Source organism: Prionailurus bengalensis, chromosome D2, assembly GCF_016509475.1.
Source record: "Prionailurus bengalensis isolate Pbe53 chromosome D2, Fcat_Pben_1.1_paternal_pri, whole genome shotgun sequence".
Classification (NCBI taxonomy): domain Eukaryota; kingdom Metazoa; phylum Chordata; class Mammalia; order Carnivora; family Felidae; genus Prionailurus; species Prionailurus bengalensis.
Genome location: NC_057351.1, coordinates 3,317,539 through 3,340,105, shown reverse-complemented (window position 1 = coordinate 3,340,105; position 22,567 = coordinate 3,317,539). Strand labels below are relative to the sequence as shown.

The 22,567-nt window shown below is 36.8% G+C and overlaps 1 protein-coding gene across 7 annotated transcripts in view; it reads right to left on the bottom strand.

Annotated features, from left to right (window-relative positions):
* The window catches only part of PCDH15 (protocadherin related 15), a 1,256,363-nt gene that overhangs the window by 360,581 nt on the left and 873,215 nt on the right, over nt 1-22,567 (bottom strand). For all 7 annotated transcript variants that reach the window (XR_006299724.1, XM_043596132.1, XM_043596136.1 and 4 more), the window contains one exon: nt 8,168-8,280. Coding sequence is in view for 6 of the 7 variants with exons in the window: in XM_043596132.1 (XP_043452067.1) it covers nt 8,168-8,280 (113 nt within the window). In the remaining variant the exon portion in view is untranslated. The remainder of the gene's footprint in view (nt 1-8,167; nt 8,281-22,567) is intronic.

Below are 22,567 nucleotides of genomic sequence, written 5' to 3'. Positions count from 1 at the left end.
GTTATTTTTCAGGGCCTGGAAAATAGGGAGAGCGGGAGTTTAGTGTTTCACCTATATACCAGGTTATTCTTTTTTTTTTTTTCAACGTTTATTTATTTTTGGAACAGAGAGAGACACAGCATGAACGGGGGAGGGGCAGAGAGAGAGGGAGACACAGAATCGGAAACAGGCTCCAGGCTCCGAGCCATCAGCCCAGAGCCCGACGCGGGGCTCGAACTCACGGACCGCGAAATCGTGACCTGGCTGAAGTCGGACGCTTAACCGACTGCGCCACCCAGGCGCCCCCAGGTTATTCTTTTTTAAAGAAAAGGTTTATTTATTTATTTTGAGAGAGAGGGGGAGAGAGAGCGAACATGAGCTGGGAAGGGACAGAGAGAGAGAGGGAGAGAGAATCCCAAGCAGGCTCCACACTGCCAGCACAGAGCCCGGCATGGGGCTCAAACCCACAAACTGTGAGACCATGACCTGAGCTGCAACCAAGAGTCAGATGCTTAACCAACTGAGCCACTCAGGTGCCCCTGTACCTGGTGACTCTTGAGAAAAAATAGTGAGCAGACCTACTGAACTCACAAGGTTGAGAGTATGTCTAAAGTTTTCCATGCAACAAGCAAGGAGCTTATGAAGATCCCCTGGGAATGGCTGTAGATGTATGTAGAGGCATGTACTGGGGAGGTATGGGAAGGACCGCTCAGAAAGCAGCTTCATTAGAACATTTTACAGTATTTTCACTTGCTGCCATACTCATTCAATGACCTTTGCAGACAAGGGGGACTTGCAGAAATCAAGGCACCGTGACGAGAATGGATAAATTGTTTTTCCTCTTCCAAGCACCTGCAGGTCACCTTGGGAGGAAGGAAGGAGGCCAAATAAACTATCACCCCCGTGTTTCTGTCGGCAGCTTGCACATTTGGATAGACACTGTATTCAACTGGTATGCTGTATTTCTGCTCTGAGGGCACAATACGTTCTTTCCTTTTATTAATTTCCATAATTGTCATACTACTAAATAATTCAGCCTCATGCTTAGAATTTTTTAGAATTGGGGACAACCAGAAGGATGTACAAGTATACAGTGTTCTTTTGAGGAAACAAAAATAATGTTTTATGTGTTAATCTTTACTGTGCAAATTTTAAAGAAGGAACATAAAATTTGTTTTGTGTGTGTTGGGTTTGTTAAGAAATGTGCAGAGTTGGGCCTCCTGGGTGGCTCAGTCAGTGGAGTGGTTGACTTCGGCTCAGGTCATGATCTCATGGTTCGTGAGTCCGAGCCCCACGTCGGGCTCTGTGCTGACAGCTCGGAGCCTGAAGCCTGCTTGGATTCTGTGTCTCCCTCTCGCTCTGCCCCTCCCTGACTTGTGTTCTGTCTCTATCAAAAATAAATAAAATGTAAAACAAAAATAAATTAAAAAAAAAAGAAATGTGCAGAGTACATGAAAAGACACTTTTCCAAATAAGGTACCCAGTTGGCTAACAGACACATGAAAAGATGCCAACATCGCTCATCATCAGGGAAATACAAATCAAAACTACATTGAGATACCACCTCACACCTGTCAAAGTGGCTAAAATTAACTCAGGAAACAACGGATATTGGTGAGGATGCAGAGAAAGAGGAACACTTTTGCACTGTTGGTGGGAATGCAAACTGGTGAAGCCACTCTGGAAAATAGTATGAAGTTTCCTCAGAAAATTAAAAAGAGAACTACTGTTTGACCCAGCAATTACACTACTAGGCATTTATCCAAAGGATACAAAAATGCTGATTCAAAGGCACATGAACCCCAATGTTTATAGTAGCACTATCCACAATAGCCAAAGTATGGAAAGAGCCCAAATGTCCATTGACAGATGAATAGATAAAGAAGATGGAACACTACTCAGCCATCAAAAAGAATAAAATCTTGCCATTTGCAATGACATGGATGGAAGTAGACTGTATTATACTAAGTGAAATAAGTCAGAGAAAGACAAATATCATATGATTTCACTCATATGTGGAATTTAAAATACCAAACAGATGAACATAGGGGAAGGGAAGCAAAAATAAGATAAAACCAGAGAGGAAGGCAAACCATAAGAGACTCTTAAATACAGAGCACAAACTGAGAATTGATGTAAGGGAAGTGGGTGGAGGATGGGCTAAATGGGTGATGGGCATTAAATGAAGGACAGTTTTCAGGATGAGCACTGGGTGTTCATGTAAGTGATTAAATACTGGGTTCTAGACCTGAAGGCTAGACTGTTCTATATGTTAACTTGAATATAAATTAAAAAATTAATTAATTAATTTAAAAAGGAACCTAAAATTAAAATAAAAGATGAGCATGTATCTAACGTGTTGATGGTTTTCCAAAAGTATTAGTCATTAAGAAATCCATGGAGCGTTTGCTATTTCATTACTAATAAGAACTAATCCTTGAAATTTTTGTGGGATAACTTCTCTAAAATATATAAAGGACTTTCACTCTTAATGGATTCCAACTTCCTCACCTTAGTGATTCTGCTACTAGGGCAGACACAGTTTATTGTCTATTGACCTGCTGAACTGAGATGTGGGGCATGTCTGTGCTTTGTCTGTGAGCAGGGATCTGTTAGGACAAGGAGAGCACACTGAGCTAGAGTATTTCCCCCCATAGCATTTGTCTTGCTTCCTGTGGATGGAAACATCAGGTCCGAGGTTTTCTGTCCTAACCCCGGCTCACTGGAGACTCCTAGTCAATCTTCCCTAAAGGGAGTATGCACGCCTTTCTTTGCCCCTCTTTATTTCTCCTTTTTCTGAGAGACTGACAAGACTCAGGCGACAGCAGAAAGAACAGTAACTTATACTTCACCATCTCCTCAGCAGACTTAACTGATTTTGACAGTTCCTTTTTCATGGGAGATGCCACCCTTTTTATTCTGAGACGTGATGACTGATGTCTGTGGCCCTCAGCTCCGCCTGTCTGCTTTTGCCACCCGCGATCTTTCGAATCGGCAAAGTTCTCCATGGAAAATACATGTGGTGGGTAAATGATCCAGTGTCCTGAAGGCAACGTGGAGTGACTTGACCTATTTCTGTTTTAGCAACATTCTGTCGGGAACGTGCAGGGCCGAGTTGGAGAAGCAGCTGAGGTTGGAGAGACCACCTGCATGAGAGGGTGGCCTTGATGGTGGGGGCCAGAGAACTGCCATGGGCACAGGGGCTGGGGAGACAGGCAGGAGAAACCCCAGAGCTACGTGGAGAAGACCCAATGGTAACTGGACGTGGACCGCAGGACAGGTGTCTGGGGAGCTGGCATCTCCTAGATGGAGTGCCCGGACGACTGTGGTGGTGGTGAGCCAAGAGAAAAGCAGGAATAGAAGGCTTCAGGTTTTCACAGGTGCTGAGTGTGCTGCGCTCTCAACACGACACGCCTGCATTGCCCTGGGACTAGTTATCCAGCCGGTAATTAATTGCAAACATTGGTGCAGACCTCAGAAGGGAGGTCAGTCTAAAATCGTCGTTTCCATACCTGCGGTTTCCTTGAGGCAAAGCCTCCACACATTTCTGTCTCTTCAACACCAAGCGAAATGTTAGGCACCTCTTAAGGGCTCAGAAAAGATGTGGCAAACTGAAAACCAGCAAATGCCAGATGCCTTAAAAACAAGCGAGCCTGAGTTTTCCACGGAATCTCTGTGAAGTAGAGTACAATGAGTATCCCCGTTCAGATAGAACCCAATGATCTGTGGCATCAGAAACCCACGTGCCACGTAGCTGTTCTCTTGAGCCTCAGTCCTTCCTAGGATGCGCTGTTTTGTCACATGACTGGAGCAAAGTAACTCCCCAGGATAACCGTCACATCATCACTAATATTTAAGCTCGCCAGTTTCAATTCTGTGGCTCATTTTTTGTGTCAATATATATCTTTGCCTTAGAAGGAGGTTTTTTCCTTTTTTTCATATAGTCATAAATGGCTTTAAACTCTGCCTTAACATAGGTCTAGCCCTCCCCCTCACCCCCAAGTGATTGAATTTGAAAAGTTTATTGCAACTTTTTTCTGGCGATAGACACAAGATAAAGTTGTACTGAACGCATACACTTTCAAAAGTATCTATGTAATGTGGATCCTGAGAAACTTAACACAAGACCATGGGGGAGGGGAAGGAAAAAAAAAAGAGGTTAGAGAGGGAAGGAGCCGAAACTTAAGAGACCCTTAAAAACTGAGAACAAACTGAGGGTTGATGGGTGGGAGGGAGGGAAGGGTGGGTGATGAGTATTGAGGAGGGCACCTGTTGGGATGAGCACTGGGTGTTGTATGGAAACCAATTTGACAATAAATTTCATTTAAAAAAGTATGTATGTAAATATAGTGATGATGTAGGTACACAAAACTAGCAACTTTACAAGTTTTCTTGTGCCAGGGAGAAAACTAACACAACAATCATCGAGCACCTTGTATGCAGTATACACGGATGGGTAGGGTCTTGGGCCACAGTGTGAAGACATATATTACAATCTGCACTACTGCAGAGGTCAAGAGAAAATAAACAGAAAAACTGAATGTAGAGTGATCAGAGCCACCATAGGGACAAGCAGGGATGTAAGAAGAAGCCTCCAACCGGTGGCCACGCCTTTCCAGAGGAAGTAAAGCCCACCGATGCTAACTACTGGTGCCTCGGTGTGAACTAGACTCCCATGAGAAAGGATAGGAAGATTCAGGAGGCAAGGCGGCATCTACAAATGCCCGGAGGCAGAGAGAACAGGGCGACTGGAGAGTACTGCTAGTGCTCCAGGATGGCCAGACGGGAAGCAGAAAGCGTGCAGGTGACTAATGAGGGCTCCAGTTGATAGGCTCAGGGCGTGGACAGACAAGGAATACAGGTCAGCCTGCTAGACTGTAGAAGCAAGCCAGTGGGAAAATGTAAAAATCAGACAGACCATAATACAATCCTGTCTGTGAGCCTCGTTTGAACCCATGGGATTTAGATAAAAAGCAAATTGCTTTTTAGATAAAAAGCAAAATGTTTGAGCAACTGCCAGGCAGTGAATTGTTAATAATTTACCCATTAGAAATTTGTGTTAGATATCTGGAGCACCAACATATGTACTAATAGTTTTCTTTTTTAAATACTACACTTACAATAACAAAAGAGAATTTTCTGGGCTTTGTTAATGAGACTTCATGCATGAACTAATTCATGATCACCCAGAATCTAAAATATGCTTTTGTATTTCTATCTCATAGTTGCTTTTTGCTTCGTAACTATGGTGATCACGTAACTTTTCATCCAAACTGGGATGGTTTCGAAAGTGAAAGAGATATTATGAATAATTACACAAAGACAACAGGCATGAATATGAACCATCCTGAGCCAACCAAATGTGTGATTCTTATTCAAACTGTGTGCTTCATTTTAACAATGCTTAAGTGATGACATTTATTTTAGATTTGGAATAGCATCTAGAAATGGAATGCCCTTTCCTCTTTTAACTGGACAAGTTCCAATCCTGTAATATCTTAAAGCTGGTGAACTACTCCATTTTCTCTTCCTAGTCTCACCTTTCCATTTTTGTAGGATGCTGAATGAATCACTGGCTGAGCCGAATGAAATAAAGATGATAAATTTCTTAACCATGACACTTACCAGCTGTGCAATGTGCATGTATCTTTTAAAAGCAGACTTCTCAAAGTCTAGGAGAAAATGCTTCATTTTGTTTTATTTTTCCTTAGCTTCCAAAACAGAAATTGGGATCAAATCCAACAAAAACTTTTATGGCCAATGAAAAATGAAGCATTATTAAAATAAGAAAAAGGGAAGAGGCTGAAAGACCTACTAGAGAGAACTGCCAGATTGTAGCATTTCAATGGATCCCTATACAAAGCCACAATATTCAGCTATTATTCAAGCAGGTGGCACATTATTATTCTTATAGATTGATACCTTTGCTTATTATCCCCTTGACTGCACACAAAACACAGTAATTTGAATCTAATAATGTCTGTAAAAACTTCCATTAATAATATATAGTGTTATTAAACCATAAAAAAATTATCTATGGCCTGTTCTAATTGATTTTGGTCTCTGTAACTGATGGGCTGAGTTTCACCATACCTGGGTATGCCAGGACAACTAACCTTATAATAAAGGAAAATCACTGATTTCAGGTTTGAAACGAGGCGGTTTGGAAACACTGCTTCATCGGGTTTCTCACCTCCCACAGAGAGCAGCACCACAGGAGTATAAGCAGATCGCCGGTAGACAATGGAAACGTATTTTTGAGTTTTATATAGTTCCATGATAATTAAAATAGTGCAAGAAGATAAATCTCATGCGTGGCCATTGTACACAAATGGTAAAAGGAGTCTGTCTTTGTGGAATGACTCCCAAGTCCTACTAAACAAAATCCAAGGAAATAGTCTTACATGAGGCTCTTCCATGTTCTGCCTCTATACCTCGGTTCCCCATTAACCACTCATAGCCGCCTACATCATGCCTCCTCGTTTTCACTTCTGCTCTTCCTTATGTTCAAACATAAGGAACTTCTATCCATTGGCCGAACTCTTCCTATGAAGCAACACTGAGCTTGGCACAATCTGCAGAACATCTTCTCTGAGTCCCCAGATTAATTGATATCTCCCTATTCTGTGCTTTTCCAGCACGTTTTAGTGGTCCTCCTATTATATTAGCAGGCTGATGTGTTATATTTGATTTATCAGCCTATATAACTCTTTGCCTTCATAGACTACAAGTTCTTCAAGGACAGAAGACAACCAGCTAATCTCAGGATCTGGCAATGCACAACAGGATCAGTGCTCACAAAATACATCCTAATTTGAGCTAACATTAACTGTTTGTCTACGGATGATTGTTTGCAGTTGTGGTGACACATATTTAAGCCACACAACCATTCCTAAGCAACTGCAAATGGGTGGAGTGAAAGAGGATGGCCCTCACTTAGATGCTGCTTTTTAGTGAGGTTAACTCTGAATCAATCACTCACCTTACCTGAGCTTAGTTACACATTTGTACCAGTGATCATACGACTAAGGTTGTGGCTCTAATTCAATGAAAAATGAACTTAACTTGTACAATGTACTTGCTCAGTAAGTTTCCCCATCTTACTTCCTTTTAACACTTTTAAATTAAAAAAAAAATATCCTAGGGATTCATTTCTATAGTTATGGTTCTCTGTGTGTAGATACGAGAAAGTCATATAACACCCATTGTTTAGATTTATCCCATGTTCTTGCTTGTGTCTGTTCTATTAATTAGAGTGTCCTCCATAAATTATCATTATTCCTTCCCTGTCCAGCTCAAATATTACCTTCCCAGCAAAGTCTATCAGAATTAACTGGCAGATCATCTGGGTTTCCACAGTACCTTTTAAATGATTTTATTACAATACAGTAAATATTATTAAACTGTTGTTGTAATGCCAAGTGGATTCCCCTCGCTTTGATAATTTTTCCAGTCTGGGATCATTTTTCAAAATAAAGAAAATAATGAGACATATATTAAAAGAATTTCTGGAAAGGCAAGATCTTTTGTTTTTATGTTAGAAAGAGCAACAATAGTTTTAAAACAATACATTATTAAAATAAATAAATATATGAATGCATGCACATTTAAAATATAGTCATTAGTGAAGGTTTTGTGGTCAAAAATTAGTTTTTTTGGCAAGAAAAATTAAACCCTAGAAGTGTAACAAAGTTATGTAGTATTATATACATTTGACCAGGACATTTATTACATATAAAAATGCTCAGTATTTGAATCTCATCATAATATAAACAGATATTTTAAAAGAACACAACACAATAGAACTGCCACAGTTCAATTTTCTTTAAATTTTTTTTTAACATTTATTTATTTTTGAGACAGAGAGAGAGCATGAACGGGGGAGGGGCAGAGAGAGAGGGAGACACAGAATCTGAAACAGGCTCCAGGCTCCGAGCTGTCAGCACAGAGCCCGACGCAGGGGCTCGAACTCACGGACCGCGAGATCGTGACCTGAGCCGAAGTCGGCCGCTTAACCGACTGAGCCACCCAGGCGCCCCACAGTTCAATTTTTTTAACAAAAACATGGGCTAACTGCTGTCAGATTAATTTTATGTTTTATAACATAAAAGAGCCTACAGTAGCCGCTATTGGTTTCTTTGATTAGCAGTTTAGAAACACAAGGTAATAAAAAATTAATTTAATTTACCTTAATAACCAAATCGAATTTCTGGTGAAAATCTCTGTTTACGGGCTCCAGGAGGCTAAGTTCTGCCGTCCTAGGATGCATATGGAAAAATCGTGGGTAATCCTCCGGAGTCCCTGAAAGACAGTGAGATTTCAGTATTAATTGAGAACAAGAGGTAATATGTGTGTGTGCTATATCTGTTTTCCTTCATCAACCGAGGAACAAAATCACAATTTCATTAGTAAATTAAGTTTAAAAATTATGCAGTCTAGGGAAAGGAGACACAAATGTAGTATGTAATTAATTAGCTTATGAGTAAGAAAGATGGAAAATATTTCTTGTTTGGATGGTTTTCTAAATATCTTTTATTAGAAGAGCTCTTTAATTAACTTGAAACTTCATCATATGAAAAGAGATATTAAGTGTCAGGAGAGCAAATTTTGAATTATAAAATTGTGTTTTAATGGTGCATAAATCTTAATTATGGTCTGCATGGTCTTCTACCATATCTTGTAATAAACAAAGACTAGTAATTTGTACCAAATATCAAGCTGCTTGAAAATTAAAATGAACATATTCTGTTCCAGCTGGTAAAATATTTTTCTAAAGGCAAGAATCCAGCCAATTACATCAATCATATTAAATCAAAATACATTGATGATACTCTTAATGCCTACAGAGGATATTTCTTAACTACAGGCATTATAGTGAATTGAAGCACATTTCTTCCTGCAGAAATTTTCTTCAATTTCATTATCTTCCTTTGTTTAACATGATATTCTTTGTCTCAAAGTGAGGAAACAGAAGTCATATCATGTAACTATGGAATATATTATGCATTTGGCAAAACAGTAACTGTAAGAATAAAATAACTATGGCTTCCAATTATTAAAGCCTACTTTGTGCTAAATGCTTTATGTAAATTATCATCAATAAGTCTGTAAATCATTCCCATTTTACAGAGAAGGACTTGAGAACTTTGAGATATTAAATAATGTGTACAAGATCAAAGGGACAATGTAAGATAGAGCTTGAATTCAAATCCAGGGTGCCAGAAGTCAGACATATCAAAAAATGGGTTAATTTCTATTACTTCTTTGCTTCAACACTGAGACAAGAAGAGAAACTCTCCTGGGGCATTATGTGAGAGGAAATAAAAAAGTTTGCCAGTACAATAGACTTGAAAATCCAGAAATAGTCAAAATTGCACATGACAATTTAGCAGATGATAAAGGAATCATCTCCAAACAGTAGGGGAAAATGGATTTTTGAATACTATCATTTATCAAATAGAAGAGCCATACAGAAAATGATCAAATTGCATCCATTCTTTATACTAGCGTAAATCTCAAATGGAGAGGATATTCATATATAATAAACAATAAAACAATACAAGTGCTAGTAATAGATGAAAACACAGATGAATTCTACTATAATGTGAGAGTGGGCATATCTCTCCTAACTATGGCTCAAAATCAAGAAGCAATAAGGGAATAAAGAGATAAATTTGATGACATTACAAAATGGCTTGGCAAGACACAATAAACAAAGTAAAGCCACAAGTGACAAGCTAGGGAAAATATTTGCAATTAACAACAGATGCAAAATGTTCAAATCCCTAACATATGTAGATTTACAAATTAGGAAAGAAAAACATCATCTGTACATTAAAAAAAAAAACAAAACACAAAACATTGCGTGAGAATAAAAAGAGTTCACAGAAAGAGAAAGGTAAATTACTTTTCATCATATACAAAGATGCTCACCTTTATACACAAGAAGAAAAATTCAAATGAAAACCACAATGAAATTCCATTTGTTAATTGTTAGATTAGCAATGGTCCCAAGTGGACACTCCACTCTATTGGTGAGCCTGTGAGAAAAAATGTACTTCCAGACATTCCTGGTATTATTAAAAGAGTGTTACAAACTTATGATGGAAAATCTGGCATAGTATATGAGAACGATATGAGTATTGGGGAATTCTGAGAAGATGATATCAGGAATCTATCTTCATGTAAACAAGAATTGGCAAGATCTTTCTGATACAGCTATTTTAGAACTCCAGAGTTTATTTCAGTGTTCCAACTTCTCGAGTAAGGTTTGGACAGTAAAATATGATTAATTTCCATCAATTACAACTCTTAGCACAGTAGCAGTTACACATCTCCCACCCCTCTGCCACTTGGCAGGGAGCTGGGCACATATTCCTGTAGCAGCTTGCACACTGCTGCTGGGAGTAATTATGGGCAAAAAGGACCATGTCCTCTAAATATCAGAGATCTGTGCCCTCATCAGTGACTGCTGTTTCTAATCACAGAGATGCAGGTGACTATTGTCACACCCACCTTTCTTGCTGTAAGCCACTCCACTTAGACTGAGGAAATTTCCAGGGAATTCAAAGGGCTAGCAACCTTTTTACCCTATTCTTTTTTCTCCCTTTTTCCCTTTGGAAGCCAGGCATTAAAAGCAAGTACACATGGAGGGAAATTAGCAAGTCAATGTGCATACCCAGGGGAAGTCATAGCTCAGAAATTACTTGAGAAGACCTTAGGATTAAACCTCAGACTAGTCCTCAGCGCAGAGACAGACTACAATAAAGAAAACATATATACATGTATATACACACACATGTATACATGTATGTACATGTACATGTATATGTATACACACACACAAAAACAAACAAAAATAGAAATAAAAACCAGTAAATTCTGGGAAGGTGAAAAATTCTGATTTCCAGAATTACCACATTATTAGATTCAAATGTCCAGTTTTCAGCAACAACAACAACACAGGGTATATACAACAACAACAGCAACAATAACAATGACACAGGATATACATAAAAACAGAAAAGTATGGCCCATTCAAAGGGAAAAAAATGAATAGAAATTGGCCTTGAAAAACACCTGATTGATGAGTTACTAGATAAAGATGTTAAAACAGATGCCTTAAAGATGTCCAAAGAACTAAAAATAGATGTAGAGAAAGTCAAGAAACTTATGTATTAATAAAACGGAAAAGAGACAGATAACCTGAAAAGAAACTACAGGAAACTATAAGAAATTCTAGAACTGAAATAAAAAGTTTACTAGACAGGTTGAAATGCAAATTGGAGCAGGCAGAAGAAAGAATCAATAAACTTGAAGCTAGGGCAATGGAAATTATTGATGCTGAGTAACAGGAAAAGAAAAAAAAACATGATTAAATAAAAGGGAAGGAACAGTGCCTAATTGACCAATAAGGCACTATTAACAAGACCAACATACACATTGTGGGAGTCTCAGAAGGAGAAAAGAAAAAGAATGTTTGAAAAAATAATGGCTGAAAACTTCCAAAGTCTGATGAAAGATAGAGATACAGATATACATCCAAAGAGCTCAATGAAATTTATTAAGATAAATGTAAAGAGACTCACACCAAGACACTTCATAGTCGAACACAAAAGACAAAGACAAGAAGAGAATCTTGAAAACAGCTAGAGAGAAATTACTCCTCACATACAAAGGATCCTCAATAAGATTATCAGCCTCTTTCTTATTAGAAACTTTGGTGGCCAGAAGACAGTGACCCTATTTATTCATAGTACTAAAAGAAAAAACATGTCAAAAAAGAATTCTATACCTGGGAAAACTGTCCTGTAAAGTGGCAGAGAAATTAAGACTTGCCAGATAAAAGCTGAGAGAGTTCATTACTACTAATCCAGCCCTGCAAGAAGTGTCAAGGGAATCCTGCAGGTTACAATGGGCAGGCACCAGGCAATAAAGTCCAGCAGTAGGGGGAAACAAAGATCTCGCAAAGGTCAATGTATGTGCAATCACAAAAGCTGGTATTATAGTACCAAAGTCTGTAACTCTAATTTGTGATTTCTACATAATTTAAGAGACTAAGAAATTTAAAAGAATTATTACTTTAGGTTTTCAGGCACACAATATATACATGTGTAATTTTGTTACACAAACAGACTAAAAAGGTGAGGATTTAACTGGAAAAGAGCAGCGTTTTTTTTTTTTTTTTTGTTTTGTTTTTTAATTTCTCTTAGAGAGAGAGAGTTCAGGAGCAGGGGAGAGGGGCAGAAGAAGAGAGAGTCCCAAGCAGACTCCATGCTCAGTGCAATGCCCACTGTAGGGCTTGATCCCCTGTACCTGGGATCAGGACCTGAGCCAAAATCAAGAGTCAGACACTCAACTGACTGAGTCACCCAGGTGCCCCAGAGTTTTATATATTGTTAAATTTAAGCTGGCATAAATTTAACTTAGAGTGCTATGACCTTAGGATTTAAATATAATTCACATGATGAAGACAAAACAGTTATAGAATACACACAAAAGAAAATTAAAAAAAAACAGAATTTAAAACTACAAAAAATCAACTAAAGAGAAAAGAAGACAGTGCTGAAGGAAATGAAAATGAGAAAACTTTAAGACTATGGAAAAAAAAAACAAATATCAAAATGACAGAAGTCCCTCCTTAGCACTAATGACTTTAAATGTTAATTAATTAAACTCTCCAGTCAAAGACAGAGATTGACCAAATGGATTGAGAAAGAAGCATGATCCAACTATATGTTGTCTACAACAGACTCAGTTTAGATGTCAAGACACAAACGGATAGTGAAAGGCTGACATATGCTAGACCTTGAGGGCATTATGATAGATAAAATAAGCTCATCATAAAAAAGATAAATACCACATGATTCTACTTATATAAGTTACTTCGTCACAATCACAGAGACAATAGGTAGAATTGTGTATTCCGGGGGTCAAGGGGAAGAAGAGAATAGGGAATTATTGTCTAATGTGTATAAAGTTTCAGTTTTATAAAATGAAAAGAGTTGCAGACACATCCTTATAAATGTAATTAATATCACTAAACTGTATACCTATAAATGGTTAAGATGGGAAACTGTATGTTATGTATATTTAACAACAATTAAAAAATTGAAGAAAGTCATAGTAGCATCTATTTTTGACCCAGAAATCCCACTTCAAGGAAATTTTTGCATTTTCATAATAAGTAGTCACCATTTAAATATACATCAAGAGTGGTCCGGTTGAGTAAATGATGATACATCCTCAAGCAGATAATAATTGAAATGTAAAAATTAATGATAAATATCTTTACCTATTACTATAGAATTATCTTTAGTTATAGAAAGTGACAAAACAACTTGGAGAAAAGTGCATATATATATACTAACTTTTAAGAAAGAGGAGCATACACACATACAAATAAAAGGAAATATATACACATAAATGTGTATATATGGATGTTAGGAAAAATGATAAACTATAACATTAAAAAAGTGTTATGTATGAGAGAAAGAGGGAATGTTTTGAGGGAATAGGCAATGAAGCTAGATTAAACGAGCTACACCACTGTTTTTTTTTTAAATTTTAGAGCCATATGAATATTATATATCATTATAAGACATTGAATATAAGGACATCACAAAAATAAATATTAAATTTAAAAATCTAAGTGTTTGGGGCACCTGGGTGGCTCAGTCGGTTGAACGTCCGACTTCGGCTCAGGTCATGATCTCACAGTTTGTGAGTTCGAGCCCCGCATCAGGCTCTATGCTGACCGCTTGCTCAGAGCCTGGAACCTGCTTCAGATTCTGTGTCTTCTTCTCTCTCTGCCCCTCCTCCGCTCACGCTTTGTCTCACTCTGTTTCTCAAAAATAAATCAATGTAAAAAAAAAATCTAAGTGTTTATTCATTTGGTGACATAAATACAAATAGAAAACGACCATTCCAGACAACTTTCAAAGATAGTACCTTAATGTCTTGTTCACAGTGTAATGTAGCTCTACAACAACTGAAATTATAAAAACAGAAACAAAAACAAAGAGTCTGTAGTAATAATATTGTTCATGTTAGCGTTGTTAGTCTAAGACAGTTATGGGAGCATTTTGCCAGCAATGAAATGAATAGTAATGTGATGTCTTAACTCTATCACTCTGTGTTAAAAAATAAATTCTTATCAAAGAAAATTGGATTGCCATGGAAATTTAAGGAAATTTATGCCTATTTCCCAAGTTTTTATATCGCGTCCATGTAGGAATTTATAATCGGTCCCAGTCAAATGTTACTGCTGAATAACATTATAACCTCTCCTTTGGTAGAGCAAAAGCAATTATGATATACAACTTATATCCAGATGATTTTCAATGAAAACTTTCAAGTGACCCCTGAATCTTGAGTATCTTACAAAAGCCAGGCTATTATTGATGTATAAAAATGTTTCCAAGAACAGAAGTGCATGTCTAAGTTCAAGGACCCTACAGATTCACTTAATTTTCTCATTTAGAAGATGTGATATTCATTCCACTTAGCAAAGCTATACTTAATTCATTTACAAAAGCTGCTTCTTGGTTCCAGTTCAAGATGGTGATATGGGAAGACCCTGAACTCACCTCCTCCATGGAGCACACTGAATTACACTTATTAAGAGAACAGTTGCTCCTGAAGAAGAACTGAGGGTTGACTGAACAGCTACTGAACAACCATAGAGAGAGAACAGCAAGAGAAAAGCAAGAGAGACGGAGACACAATAAGGAAGGGACTCCCCTCCCCCATTGCTGCCAACGGCCGTGGAGAGGGACAGTACTGAGGGACCAGGAACAGAACCTTCTGTCCTTGGGCACAGAAATAAAGCAGTGGTTTAAAAGAGCAACTGGCATGTAGAAGACACAACATGAGAACTCCGGAAAGCAGCAGAGGAACCCTAGAATGCTCTCCAGGTCAGAGGGACTAGAGAATGATAGTCCCTGGTTCACATTCCCACCCCACCTTAAAAGCCTAAACAGGAGCAGAGTCCAGACCCCATGACAGGTGGGTCCAGTCATCTCAGTGAGCTTGTGACTTCAGTGAACCCAGGGTCTACAAAGCTCACAACAATCCTGGTCATACTGGGGCACAGAAAACAAAGCAAGGGTTTAAAAGGGAGCTCTGAAAATGCTCTCTCCCCCTCCCCCTTAGAAGCCCAGACCAGAACAGGGTCTGGAAGCTATACGTGAGGGGTTCAGATGCCATAATTAGTGGGTGCTGATGCCATAACTGGAAAGTCAGACTGTCACAGAAAGTTGGCAACTGCAGCAAGCCTAGGATTTGCAAGCCCACACCAGCTCCTTGCATGCTGGGACACAGAACAAAAAAACGCTGGTGTAAGAGAGTCAGGGAACTGAAGAAAAATTCTTTCCCCCTCAATTTAAAAGCCCAGACAGGAGCAGAATTTAGCTCAACAGTGAGCTTGAGTCCTCAGGGTGCCTAGTGTCCATAAATCGACACCAGGAACCCTGTAGTGCTGAACACAGAAAACAAGCTGTGGTTTGTGGGTTTTGTTTGTTGTTTAATATTTATTGTATTATTATTATATGGTTTTTTTTTACTTTTTGTTTTTACTTTTTAAAATTGTCTTGCTTTATTTTGGTTTTACTCTTTTTTATTTCTTCTTCCTTCTCTTTTTTTCTTCTTTTTTCCTCATTTTTAATTTTTTCTTTTATTATTATCTTTTCTTCCCATTTATTCTTTTTGTAAAAAGCCATGGTTTAAAAGTGTAACTAGCATTTATAGCCACAGCTCCAACCAACCATTAAAATTCACCAAGCATACATGGTCTGGATAGGGAACACTGTACACAAGACCAGTTGTTCAACTTTAGGACAATTAACTTTTTCCCAATCCATAGAAACACAAACAGAAAGTCAAACAAAATGAAGAGACAGAATAATATGCTTCAAAAAAAAATACCAAGAAAAAACTAAAACAAAATAAAACAAAAGCAAAAACAAACAAAAAAAACCTAAATGAAACAGAGATAAGCAATATACCTGATAAAGAATTTCAAGTAATGATCATAATGAAACTCACTGGGGTGCAGAAAAGAATGGAAGAACTCAGTGAGATCTTCAGTAAAAAGACAGAAAATATTAAAATGAAGTAATCAGAGTTGAAGAATACAATGTCTAAAATAACACACACACACACACACACACACACACACACACACACTATAGGGAATCAATAGTAGATGAGAGGATGCAGAAGAATGTGTCAGCCATCTGGAAGACAGAGTAATGAAAAGCACACAAGCAAAACAACAAAAAGAGAAAAGAGTTTTTTTGTTTTTTTGTTTTTTTAAATGAGGACAGATTAAGAGACCTCTTGGACAACATAAAGTAAACAAACATTTATATTACAGGGATCTCAGAAAAAGAAGAACAAGAGAAAGGTGTAGAATCTTTATTTGAATAATAATTGAAAAAACTCCATAACCTAGGGAGGGAAATAGACATCTAAGTCCAAGAAGCACAGAGTATTCCAAACAAGATGAACCCAAGGGACTCTACACCATAGCACATAATAAAATGTCAAAGGTAAACAATAAAGAGAGAATCTTAAAAACAGTGAGAGAGAAACAAAAAATTACCTAGAAGGAAAAACCTATAAGGTTATTAGCTGAGTTTTTAGTAGAAAGTTTGTAAGCCAGAAAGCAGTGGCATGATATATTCAGAGTGCTGAAAGAAAGAAAAAAAAAACACAAAAAACAAAAACCTACAACTAAGCATACTTTACCCAACAAGATTATCATTCAGATTTGAAAGAGAGATAGAGTTTCCTAGACAAATAAATTATACAGGAGTTTATCACCACTAAATCAGCCTAATACAAAATGTTAAGACCACTCATTTAAGTGGAAAAGATATGACCACAATTAGACATTAAACAATATGAATCAAAAGATTTAAAATATGAGAACATATATATATATATAACATGCAGAGAATGGAGTGAAAAAAATAGAAGGGGAAAAAGAAAGATGATTTTTTCTCTTTTCTTTTTTTTCTTTTCTTTTCAGAATGTTTGAACTTGAATGACCAAACTAATATGGACTGCTATTTACTTAGGATGTTACATATGAACCTCACTGAAACCACAAACCCCAAACCTGTATAGAAAACAAAAAATAAAGAGAAAGGCAAAGAATCACTACAGATATTCACTGACCACAAAAAGAGCAAGAGAAGAAAGGAACAAAGAAGAATTACAAACTAAAAAACAAAAATGAAAAACAAAGCAAAAACAAAAACCAGAAAACAAATTTTTTAACTGTTGATAAGTACATACCTATTAATAATTACTTTAAATGTAAATTGTCTAAATGTTCCATTCAAAAATCAAAAGACACAGGGTGACAGAATGGATAACACAAACAAACAAGACCCATCTACATGCTGACAGCAAGAGACAGACCTCAGACCTAGATAAATACAGCCTGAAAGTAAGGAGACAGAAAAATATTCACCATGAAAATATGGAAGTGGAAAAAATCCAGGATAGTAATACTTATATCAAACAAAATAGACTTTAAAAGAAAGACTGTCATAAAAGACAAATAAGGACACTACTTAATTATAAAGGGATCAATTCAAGAAAAAAAATACAATTGTAAATATCTACACACTCAACACTGGAACATTTAAATATATAAAGCAGATATTAATGGACATTAAGAGATAAATTGATAGTAATAAAATGATAGTAGGGAACTCTAACACTTCACTTACATTAATGCATAGATCATCCAGACAGAAAATCAAGAAAACAATGTCTTTTAATGATACAATGGACCAGATTGACATAACAGATGCAAACAGAACATTCTATCCAGAAACAACAGAATGCACATTCTTTTCAAATGCACAGGAAGGAACATTATCCAGAACAGATCACATATTAGGTCATAAGATAAATCTCAATAAATTTAAGAAGCTTGAAATCACACCATGCATCTTTTCTAAGCACAATGTTATAAAACTAGAAATAAATCATAAAAAAATTGGAAAAAAACATGAACATGTGAAGACTAAACCACATGATACTAAACAGCCAATGGGTCAATGAAGCAGTCCATGAATAAAAAAAAAATACATGGAAGCAAATGAAAATGAAAACTCAATGGTCCCAAATTTCTGAGATGCAATGAAAGCAGTTGTAGGAGAGAAGTTTACAGCAACATGGGCCTATTTCAAGAAATAATAAATAATACAAATAAACATCTAACCTTATGCCTAAAGAAACTGGAAAAAGAATAAACAAAGCCCAAGGTGACTATAAAGTAAATAGTAAACATCAGAGCAGAAATAAATGAGTAGAAACCAAGAAAACAATAGAACAATCTATGGAACCAGAAGCTTGTTCTTTGGACAGATAAACAAAATTGACAAAACTTTAGCCAGACTCATCAAGAAATACATAGAAAGGACACACACACACACACACACACACACACACACACACACAAATGATTGTTGACACCACAGAAATACAAAGGCTTATGATAGAATACTAGGAAAAACTACATGCCAACAAACTGGACCACCCAGAAGAAATGGATAAATTCCTAGAAACATATAATCTTCCAAAATTGAACCAGGCTGATATAAAATCTGTACAGATTACAAGTAACAAAATTGAGTTAGTAATCAAAGACTATCAAAAAATAGAAGTCCAGGACTAAACAGAATAACAAATTAATTCTAAAAGGCATTTAAAGAAGAGTTAATACCTATTCTTCTCAAACTATTCCAAAAATAGAAGAGGGAGAAAATCTTCCAAATACATTCTATGAGGCCAGTATTACCCAGCACCAAAAATTAAAGAGACCACAAAAAAGTAACTACAGGCTAATATCCCTAATGAACACAGATATAAAAATCTCCAACAAAATATTTGCAAATCACATACAATAGTACATTGAAAAGATCATTCACCATGATTTGGTTGGGTTTATTCCTGGGATGCAAGGATGGTTCAATATTCATAAATCAATCAACATCATACGACACACCAACAAAATGAAGGATAAAATCATGATTATCTCAGTAGATGCAGAAAAAGAATTTGACAAGAGTTAAGATCCATTCATGACAAAAACTCTCAATAAAACGGGGTTAGAGGGAACATACCTAACATAATATAGGCCATATAAGAAAAACCCACAGCTCACATCATACTCAATGGTGAAAAACTGAGAGCTTTCCCTCTAAGGTCAGGAGTAAGACAAGGATGTCCACTCTCACCACTTTTATTCAATATAGTACAGGAAGCCTTAGTCACAGCAATTAAACAAGAAAAAGAAATAAGAAGCATCCAGGTCAGTAAAGAAATTAAACTGTCACTATTTGCATATGGCATACTATACATATAAAACCTTAGGACTCCACCAAAGACACTACTAGAAGTAATAAGCATATTTAGTAAAGTGGCGGGATTCAAAATCAATACTCAGAGATCTGTAGCATTTCTATACAGTAATAACAAAGTTGCAGAAAGCGAAAATTTAAAAGAAAACCTTACAATCAGATCAAAAATACTAAAATATGGATGAATACATTTAACCAAAGAGGTGAAAGACTTGTACTCTGAAAACCATAAAATTTCACGTTATAGGTTTCACATCTTCAATTTCTTTTGAAAGAAAGGAAGGAAGGAGTGAAGGAAGGAAGGAAGGAAGGAAGGAAGGAAGGAAGGAAGGAAGAAAAACAAGGAAGGAAGGAATTAAAGATGATACAAACAAATGAAAAGATCATCCATGCTCATGGTTTGGAGAAGAAGTAATATTGTCAAAATGTCCATATCACCCAAAGCAATCTACAGATTCGATGCAATCCACATCAAAACCCCAACAACATTTTTTTACAAAACTAGAACAAATGATACTCAAATCTGTATGGAACCATAGAAAACCCTAAGTGATCAAACCAATCCTGAGAAAAACAAAGCTGGAGGTATCAAAATTCCAGATTTCAAGATATATCACAAAAAAAACTGTAGTAATGAACACAGTACAGTACTGGCAAAAAAAAACAGACACACAGATAAACAGAACAGAATAGAGAGTCCAGAAATAAACCCACAATTTATAAGGTCAATTAATCTTTGACAAAACAGGGAAGAATATGCAATGGGAAAGAGACAGTCTTTTCAATAATGGTACTGGGAAAACTGGGCAACTACATGTAAAAGAATGAAACTGGGTGACTTTCTAACACATTACACACAAAAAAACCTCAAATTGGATTAAAGATCTACACATGTGTCCTGAACCCATAAAAGTTCTGAAGAGAACATAGCAATAATTTCTCTGGAATTAGCCATCACAACATTTTTCTTACATATGTCTCCTAACGCCCAGGAAACAAAAGCAAAAATAAACTTTGGGATTACATCAAAATAAAAAGTTTCTACACAGCAAAGCAAACAATCAACAAAACAAAAAGGCGGCCTACTGACTGTGAGAGGATATTTGCAAATGACATATCTGATCAAGGATTAGTATCCAAAATATATAAAGAACTTATAAAACTCAATAGCAACAAACACAAATAATCCAATTAAAAATGGGCAGAAGACATGAACAAACGTTTCTTCAAAGAAGACATCGAGATGGCCACCAGACACATGAAAAGATGCTCAATATCACTCATCACTAGGGAAATGCAAATGAAAACCACCACGATATATGACCTCACACATAAAGTAATGGCTAAAATGAAAAACACAAGAAACAACAAGTGTTGGTGAGGATGTGGAGAAAAAGGAACCCTTGTGCATTGTTGGTGGCAATGCACACTGGTGTAAACGCTGTGGAAAACAGTGTGGAGATTCCTCAAAAATTAAAAATGGAGCTACCACATGAGAGTATTTAATCAGGGAAAAGGAAAATAGGACCTTGAAAAGATATATGCACCTGTGTGTTTATTTCAGCATCATTTACAATAGCCAAGACATAGCCAAGACAGGGAAGCAACCTAAGTGTCCATCAATAGATGAAGAATTAAGGTATATATTATTTATATACACATATGTACACATACATACAATGGAATATTTCACAGCCATAAAAAGGGATGAGTTCGTGCCATTTGAGGCAATATGGATGAACTCAGAGGGTCTTATGATAAGTAAAATCAGGCTGAGAAAGACAAATACCATATGATTCCACTCACAAGTGTAATCTAAAAATAAATGAGTGAAACAAACTCAAAGCACAATCAGACCTATGAATACAGAGAACTGATGGTTACCAGAGGGAAGGTGGGTAGGGGATGGACAAAATGGGTGAAGGGGAAGGGAACTACAGCCTTCAGTAATGGAATGAGTAAGCCATGGGAATAAAAATCAGAGCATAAGGAACACGGTCAATGACACGGTAATAGCAATAGAACAGAACAGATGGTAGTGACACTTGTGAGTGCAGCACGGTGACGTGCAGACATGTCAGATCACTATGTTGTACACCTGAAACTAATGCAACAGCCTGTGTCAGCTCTACTCACATTAAAATGACAACAACAACAATAATGAGGAGATGTCTCTTTTCCCATTATAAACGTAAATAAAAATTATTTTAAAAAGGTCCTTTTTTTTCAAAATCTCTCCAAAGCTCTGAGTTTTCTCCATTTAGTTTTTGTCTTGATTTTAATATTGGGGTTAACTGTATTAAAATTCCATTCTCTTGATATTCAATTCACCTGCTGCCCTGGTTATATAACTAAAATTTTGTCAATAATTTCAACCATATTTTTATCTATGCCTTCAAAGCACATTTCTTTTTGTTATCACATTACTCCTAGGTTGGTGCCCAGATGATAGATGTTGCCTCTAATTTCTTGCCATTCTCTACTGTTAGTTTTAAATTTATCATTTTGCCTTATAGCTGTCCCACTTTTCATGTGCATCTTTGATCGTTCTAACTGAAAACAGTAAACTCCCCTCGTCCTACTCTCATGTCTTCCACATCTCTTCAGGTCTATCCATCCTCTTTGCAATCTCTTTGTTGAGCTATTTCTAATGAATAATACACTCTTCTTTTCTGTTCTAAAACAGTGCCAAAAACTCTGTAATCCATCCCCCACCAAAGAACATAAAACCTCAAATCTGCTTTTACTTGTCTTTCAAAAAAATCAAAGTTACTCCATTAGTATCCAATTTCTCAATTTATGAAAATACTACAAAGATTTTCCTGGGTTATTTTCCTGATGCATTTTTATGGCAGTGCTTCTGAGAATGTAGATCTTGGTCCACTTGCATGGGAAAAGCTAAGATCCCATCCTGTTTTGTTGAATGAGAATCCCTGAAAAGCAAGGTCAGAAATATGCACCTCTGAAAATCTCTAAAGTTTGAGAACCACCGCGTTACGGTGTATGAAATGCCCATACTTTTATTTAAACCTGAAACAAGTATAAAAACCATGAACTGAGTTTTTGCTGATAATGCCACCATTTTTCTGACTATGCAGATTCCAATCTCCAAATTCCTCTCTTATGACTCTTCATGTGCTGCCCATGTGATTCTTCCTTGCCTGTGTCCTCACCATTCTCTCCTCCTGTGTTTTTCTGTGGTCCTACTC